The sequence below is a fragment of the Melanaphis sacchari genome, unplaced genomic scaffold (genome assembly GCF_002803265.2).
Source record: "Melanaphis sacchari strain LSU unplaced genomic scaffold, SCAv2.0 Contig1439_pilon_pilon, whole genome shotgun sequence".
Lineage (NCBI taxonomy): Eukaryota > Metazoa > Arthropoda > Insecta > Hemiptera > Aphididae > Melanaphis > Melanaphis sacchari.
This window is the reverse complement of record NW_020270613.1, coordinates 615,426-622,898: the sequence shown is the minus strand read 5'-3', so window position 1 is coordinate 622,898 and position 7,473 is coordinate 615,426. Positions and strand designations below refer to the sequence as shown.

Sequence of the window (7,473 nt, the reverse complement as noted above, 5' to 3'; positions counted from 1 at the left end):
GGGTAGATCGCAGTTAAAGCATACGAAAGTGGTAGATCGCACGCAACACTAGTACCCGTTTAATACCTATCAATAAATTAGGGCTAAGAACATTTTTTTTTATTTACACTATAAAACATCATTAATGTTTATCATGAACCTGAATAACCAATTAGATGTTTAAAAAAATAAAATGTATACAATAATTACAATAATAATCCTTTTACAAAATAACTGATATTTTATAAGATTAATAAATATACTTTGATGCAACAATAATTTAATTATTTAAAAAGAATGTTATTTTAGAAATCAGTTAAATAAATTACTAAACTAGATATTATCAACCTTTATAAAATGATAACCAAATAATTAAACAAACATTAATTCATGTATTATTTTATATATTGGCAATCCTAAATAATCTAAAGACCATATGTTGAGAAGAGCCGGTCTAAAATGTAATTTTAATTACAATCCTAGATAAAAAAAAAATATACATATTTTGATACAATATGAATTATTATAATTTAGATGTAAAAAAATATAATATATTTTTGTAAGAAATAATTTAAAATACATATTATAACTTGGATTTTGTAGATGTGGGTCCAATAGGTATAAATGGGCTTGGCAATGGATAGAGTGAATGCTTCTTCTTAAATTCTGTTATATCCTTAATCAAAATAATCTGTAAGATCAAAAATAATAGCTTAACAATATTTGCATTGGTCAATAAACATTAATTCACAGTTATAAAACATACATTATTGTTTGCTATTAGATTATTATCCACTTTAACATTTTCCTCGCTTTTATTATTTAATGTAGATTTGACATGTACTGCTAACTTATGTCGTTTTGGCCCAGATTGACTAATTTGATCCTATACAAATTATTAATTAAATAACAGTCTAAAATAATTGCAGTAACACTTACATGATAAAATTCAATAATATCATTTTTATGGATTGATTTTAATGCTTCTACTTCAATCTGTGCTCGGTTGAAATTGTAGTCTTGTGTGTCGATTTCAATTTGATAGACAGCTGCTTGTTTCATTAGGCCTTTAGGCTTCTCTAATAATTTAACAGTTAAAGCATCTTTGTATTTGTTAAATTCTTCTTCAGACATATTCATTAATAATTGCTAGAATACAAAAATTAATTTGTTAGATTACTAAATTGTAGTTACTCAAACCCACTAACCTCAATAGTGTTTATATAGTTTTCTATTCTTGTATCAACATACATCGGAGTACGATCAGATTGCACAATAATACGCAAATTCAGTATTCCATGACTTCTACTTGATGAACTGAACACTATGTACCCAAGTTGTTCCTATTACAAAAAGTTAATTTTAATAGTTTCTTCCTATTAAAACAAAAACTGTTTTTTATACTTGTGTACGTAGTGTGTTAAAACAAGACTCTTTAATAATTTCATTAAATAAGCCAATTATCATATTTTTCTTTGTAGACTGAACACCACATTGTAAATGTATATAAACACATGAACTGCTGTGATGATCACTTGTTGTTTCATATAATGCATTTTCCCCTTAAATATAATGCATAAATTAAATTTCCTAAAATCTTAATTAAATAACAAGTATAATGTATAATAAAATCATATTATGATTTAATATAATACTTATATAAATAAGAGTAAGATGATTGAACCCTTTTCGTATTTAATCTACTCCTACTCATTAAAAAATTCTATAGAGATTAAGATAATGTCAATTTAATATTCAACTAATATGGTATTATACACAGTATTTAAGTACAATAGAAGAACCTTTTTAATCTGTCAAATTGTAGACTAAGTTTATATGATCAGAAATCAAAAAAGATTAAATTATCAAAATATACAGAAAATAAGAATTAACAATATATAAAATATTAAATTATATAGTTTACTGTATCTACATAAATTCAAATTATTAAAAATTGAATTAAGCATATAAAAAGAAAAAAAATGGTAGGAAAAAAGTTAATTGTATATTTTATAATGTTTTCACCTACTGTAAAATGTAAATCCAAATGCATTTTAAAAGTAATAAACTAAATATCTATAGTATTACAACCAGATCAACCAAAGTTACAGATTAGTTAAATTCTTTAATAAATATAAATCTGTAATATTTTTAAACAATTAATTTAAAATAGTAATACAAAACTTTTGTAATGAAAAATATAATAAACAACCATCCATGTGTTGATTTTCATTATTACATAGAAATAGAAATAAAAATAAAAATATTTTCTCTTTACTTAGACTCAAATAAAATTAAAATATTTAACTCACTATCTTTAAGTTCCACTTCTCGCGACCTAACCATTTGACGTGGTAATAATTTACGGAATCCATTTCGACCCAAAAATGGTGTTTCTAATATATGAATAAGTTCTAATGCTTTCTACAATAAATTCATATAATTGAGTAAGTAACATTTCTAACTGATAATTATTAATATAAAATACTTACAGGTTTATCTATATTACCATATACTAATGCTTCCATGAACATATGCGAAAGGAATTTTTCAATAAATACCTCAATGTCTTTTATCTGAACATCTAAAAACATACAAGAATTATATCAAACAGTTATAATTATGCATAATGTTATGAGTAATGACTTACCGTCAATGGCATCCAATAATTCGTTAGGAGCCCATGCATCTTCTGATAAAATTACTGAATTATACCTCATTGCACTATGATAAGGTTGTTCCATGTCAATATTTTTCAAATCTCTAATTTTCTATACACAAATATTAAGTTTTATATGTATTAAAGAAATTATTTTAAATTTAATTTTGTAATTAGAACTTACTTCTTCTTTAAGAATTTCAAAACGTAGTGGATCAATCTTGAAAGCTAAAAGCTTATTAATAGTTTTTTCTAGCAAAATATGTAACTTGTGATTAAATCCACTCAATTGCATCTAAAAAATAAAAGTTTTAATGTCATAACATAAATATTTTAGCAGAGAATTTTGAGTGGACTTTACCTTGAAACCATAACTACTTGGCTGTATAATTAAATTTAGACTAGCCCTGGTTGCATCCCATGTGTATTCAGAAAAATCTTCATTGAATAATCTTACAAAAAGACTCATAATATTGCAATGGAATGGATCGGACATTACAATATGGCTAATATAAAAATTAAATTTAAAAAATAACCAAGATAGAAAATAGTTAATAACATAATAGAAAGCAATTTAACACAGAAAAGTTTCAATAAACTAATAAAAGATTTTTTTAAAAATTCATAGTTTAAAAGCATAACAAAAATAAAATTATGATTTTAAAATAAATGATTACTAACAAGAATACAAGTTATTTTTGTTTTTCTTTTTTAATAATGATTTTTAACATTAAATAATAACTATTTATCAAAAGATAATAAATAGAAAAATGTGTATATTTCAATAAAAATATCTGAGAATTGGCTCTTACTATATAGTAGATTTTAAGTATGCAGTAATCATGTTAAGTCTAAGCCTCTTATATAATATATAATGTATGAATATAAATTTTATATTAAATAAAAAAAAGCAGTATATTAGATCAATACAATTAAAAATATTTTGAAGTTAGTTATATTTGTTTCAGTAATTTAAATAGCAAAAGAAAATGTATTAAGGTAATGTATAATTAATTAAGTATTAGAAATTATTTATAGTTCTAAGTGATTAATTACCTGAAAAAGTCAATTGATACAAATGCTTTAGGAAATCTGAATTCTGTATCAGTTTTAAACCAACATCTCAAAACATGTGATTCATGAATAATATGTGGGTATCCTGGTTCCTACAGAAGAAAAATATATTTTAACCATGCGTGAAAACTATATAATAAATAATTATATTACATTTTTGTCAATTGGCACTAAATTAAAATCTGTAGCAACAAATTCATTCTTCAATGGCATTTTTAAATCTTCACATAAATCATCTTTTTTCCACTCCTAAACATTCAAAAAATTAAAATAAATTTCAATTAATCGTAATAAATATAATATAATATTTAGGTATGTAATATATACATTACATTTAAAGTCGTTGATGGTATTGGTATTATTGAATATTGTGTTCTGTAATATTTGTCTACAGTATCTGTTTGGTTTTGAAATACTTTGGAAACTACTGTTGCTCTGCAATATTAAAATATTTAAATTTTTTTAAATAATTAGAATATGTTATTTTATTTATATCTGAGTATAATTATAGAAGTATTTTTATCTACTGTATCTAAATCAACTGAAATATCAACACACAATTAACAAAACAAACATGTCTTCTTATTTTAAATATAGTTAAAATGTATTAGTTATTATTTATTAAGTAATATATAACATGATAAATTGTAACATCATTTTATACTGTTTTCTGTAGTTAATTGAATTATTACCTATAATAATAGTCATAATGTTAACTCATAAAAAAATTATCAGTGTTAGTTTTTGTTTTAAGTTTTATTCATAGATACCTCATATTATCTGGTCTAATGTAACTTAAAAGTTCTACTATTAATTCAGGTCTCCATTCCCGTATTAAATATTCAGCAGTTAATACATCTTCCAATTTGTAATTCTAAAACAGTTATTAACATTATAACATATAAATAATAAAAGTAAATAATAAAAAATATAACTTACTATCATATGAGAAGATAAACGATAAACATAATCTAACGGAGAACCTTTATCTTTAAATTGAAATTGCATTGCGCTAATGTTACTATTTTCATCATGGAACCATTCTTGGGGTCCTTCACGTTTTAACATATTCACATACTAAGCCATATAAAATATACATTTTTAAATATATATTACTGATTAAAAATTTTATCAAAATAAATATTTTACTTGAAAAATTAATTTAATAATGTCATCAACATGATCAACTCCTTTTTCTGTTAAATCTACATCAATATCAAAAAGCTCAATTCCTCTAGCTTCAAATTTATTACCAGCTGAAAGTTTACTAGACCATCCTCTTTTTTTTAAAACTGCTAAAATACTTGTAGGGCCTTCATGACCAAATAGAGCACTCAAATATCTGCTAGGCTAAATTAATAAAATTAATTTTTTTAAATGTCTAAATTGTGTAAATAATTAACAAATATTTTTACCATGCTTTTATAGTATTTGCTTTGATCTGGAATAAGAAAATTAACAGATAGCATTCTAATATCTTTTACTGGAACTACAACAGTCTTAGTTGCCAGTTGTTCTTCTTTATAAATTGGATCATTCCAATATGGCTTTTCTACATTTTTTTTTTCAATGTCTCCAAATAAAGATACAGCCAATTCTTCCAAAGTATTTAAATCCTCTAAAAATATATTATAATAATTAACTTTATACAATAAATAAAAATAACCTTTTCGCTAATACCTTTTCCGAGAATAGTTAAGTACATTAAATGAGATGAGTACCATTTAGAATGGAACTCCAATAATTGATCACGAACACTAATGTTTCTTGATTTAGGAAGATCCCATAATGTCTCTTTAGTACCTAAACAGCAAACAAAAAAAAAAAATAAATAATAAAAAGTCAGTTTTTAACTAAAATTTACTTCTATAATTTAGATTATCACACAAAATAATTTATTTATAGTTTACCTGTTCCAAATTGATTATAAGCATGATTTGGATCAGCTGAATTTTTTTCTAATTGTGCTAAACGCCAAAAATCATCAGCAATATTTTTTTCATGTTCAGAGTTAACAGCTCCAATTTCCCTTTCAGTTGCACTTGTTGTAAACAGAGGTTCAAGGAAAAATTGAGCAAATCTATTATAAAATATTCAAGTATAAGTATATATATTAAAAAAATAAATATTCATTCTAAACCTGTCCAATGATGGTTCTAATGATTCTGTTTTAGTGGAAAAATAATAATTCGTATGATCATTTGCAGTATATGCATTGTAAGATCCGCCATTTTGTGTTAAAAACTGTGTAAACTCATTTTCTACTGGATATTTTTTTGTACCCAAAAATAACATGTGCTCACAAAAATGAGCTAAACCTGGTAAGTCTTTTGGTTCACTCAAACTACCTAATATAAAAATAAAAAAATATTAAAATTAGTAATAGAAAATAAAATTTATAATACTGCCTACATAAAATATTGGATTTATTTTTATATTCTTTTAAAAGCTCTCTGTCATTTTTAAGATATTCATTTATACAAATATTTAGGTAAAAATATTAAGTATAAAATCACCTAATTGTTAAGAAATACTAGCTATAATAATAATTATTATAAATTGTTTCAAAACTTACCAACTGCAACTGATAGAGATGCGGCAGACTTGTCAGTTTCAGGATCACTTATCAATAGAGCAGTAAGACCATTTTTCATCACCAATCCCCGATAGATCCGAGAGTCTCCGATGGACTTTTCAATATTGTCAATACGTCTCTCAACTTTTTCAGACATGGTTAAAGATTTTAATGAACTGAAAAAACGAGAATATTTGTACACCATACCATGGCGTTGGATATATGGAGGTATATTCGTGCTGTGTACATTAAAAACAGCTATTAGTAGCACAAACAGCAATGAAAACACAATCGACCTCAGACAGTGCATGGTTAGCAATGTAAATAACCAGCATTGCTGGCCGAGTAGTAACGCGGAGAGAGGCACATTGTGCTGCTTATAATGACTGACGAAATATTATTAAGATGTATTGATAGATAATAAGATAAATCATAATCGATTTCTTTGTGTGGGTAACCAAGGAGTATTTTAATCATTATAAACCGTTCGTAACGACTGTGGTGCATATTACGGGTTTGTTTTGTTCTGGCACAAAATTTCATTGCGTTCCAAAATACGATAAACTTACCTTAAACGTTGACTTTAGAGTACAAGACTCACATTTACAAAATTAACCAGTAGGTTGAAGGTAGATACTAACTGCTTAATGTATAGGTGTACTAGTATACAACAAAACAAAGTAAATATACTTTATATACTTAATGCTTTTATCAAATTGGATGACGTTTTTCGTTTTCAATAGTTCAGAGTTAAAACGAAATTTTTAATCAATAAATTATATTATTGTTATCACTGTAATTTTCTAAATCCATAGCCGCGGGAAAACTTATTTAAACCTTTAATAAACTTAAACAATGTCTTAGTTACCTAAGTTGAAGATTTTTATCATCATTTTTAATTTGTTTTCTTAAATACCTACAAAGATTCAAATTCAACACATTCTAAACATTTTAGTAAGTCAATTATATTACAAGTACATTCATATTTTATTCACCATTTCTATGTCTTTATTTAAATAGTGTTTTACTAATTTATAGCAGTGCAAATTATAAAAATATGGTATATAAATATTATAAGTTGTTATAGTTTTAAAAATAACAAATAAAGAATTTGAACTAGGAAATTTTATTGCAGAGATAGTTCAATAATTTATACAATTAACGATTATCATGAATATGTAACTTT

The 7,473-nt window shown here is 24.5% G+C and overlaps 1 protein-coding gene across 2 annotated transcripts; it reads right to left on the bottom strand.

Annotated features, from left to right (window-relative positions):
• Nucleotides 1-362: 362 nt before the first annotated feature.
• Nucleotides 363-7,013, bottom strand: LOC112591800 (insulin-degrading enzyme-like). Of its 2 annotated transcripts, XM_025335729.1 has the most exons (22): nucleotides 6,857-7,013; nucleotides 6,288-6,463; nucleotides 5,853-6,060; nucleotides 5,623-5,792; nucleotides 5,393-5,515; nucleotides 5,128-5,330; nucleotides 4,862-5,062; nucleotides 4,652-4,789; nucleotides 4,483-4,586; nucleotides 4,045-4,147; nucleotides 3,866-3,961; nucleotides 3,695-3,804; nucleotides 3,000-3,144; nucleotides 2,823-2,933; nucleotides 2,630-2,750; nucleotides 2,472-2,563; nucleotides 2,292-2,403; nucleotides 1,384-1,541; nucleotides 1,188-1,322; nucleotides 919-1,128; nucleotides 746-865; nucleotides 363-670 (listed from the first exon to the last, which is right to left on the bottom strand). In XM_025335729.1, exons 2-22 carry the CDS (start codon nucleotides 6,442-6,444, stop codon nucleotides 563-565), a joined length of 2,925 nt encoding a protein of 974 aa, XP_025191514.1. In that variant the 5' UTR covers nucleotides 6,445-6,463; nucleotides 6,857-7,013; the 3' UTR covers nucleotides 363-562. The 2 variants fall into 2 exon arrangements, with proteins under 2 accessions (XP_025191514.1, XP_025191513.1); XM_025335728.1 differs by lacking the exon at nucleotides 6,857-7,013 and having other exon boundaries at nucleotides 6,288-6,684.
• Between the last annotated feature and the right edge of the window lie 460 nt (nucleotides 7,014-7,473).

Bases quoted from the DNA above. Each gene is read 5' to 3' on its own strand.
- LOC112591800 (XM_025335728.1), bottom strand. From the start codon at position 6,597: ATGCACTGTCTGAGGTCGATTGTGTTTTCATTGCTGTTTGTGCTACTA. The intron at 5,331-5,392 runs GTATTAGCGAAA...ATATATTTTTAG, and splicing joins CTTAACTATTCTCGGAAAAG to AGGATTTAAATACTTTGGAA. The intron at 3,805-3,865 runs GTAATATAATTA...TTTCTTCTGTAG, and splicing joins TAGTGCCAATTGACAAAAAT to GAACCAGGATACCCACATAT.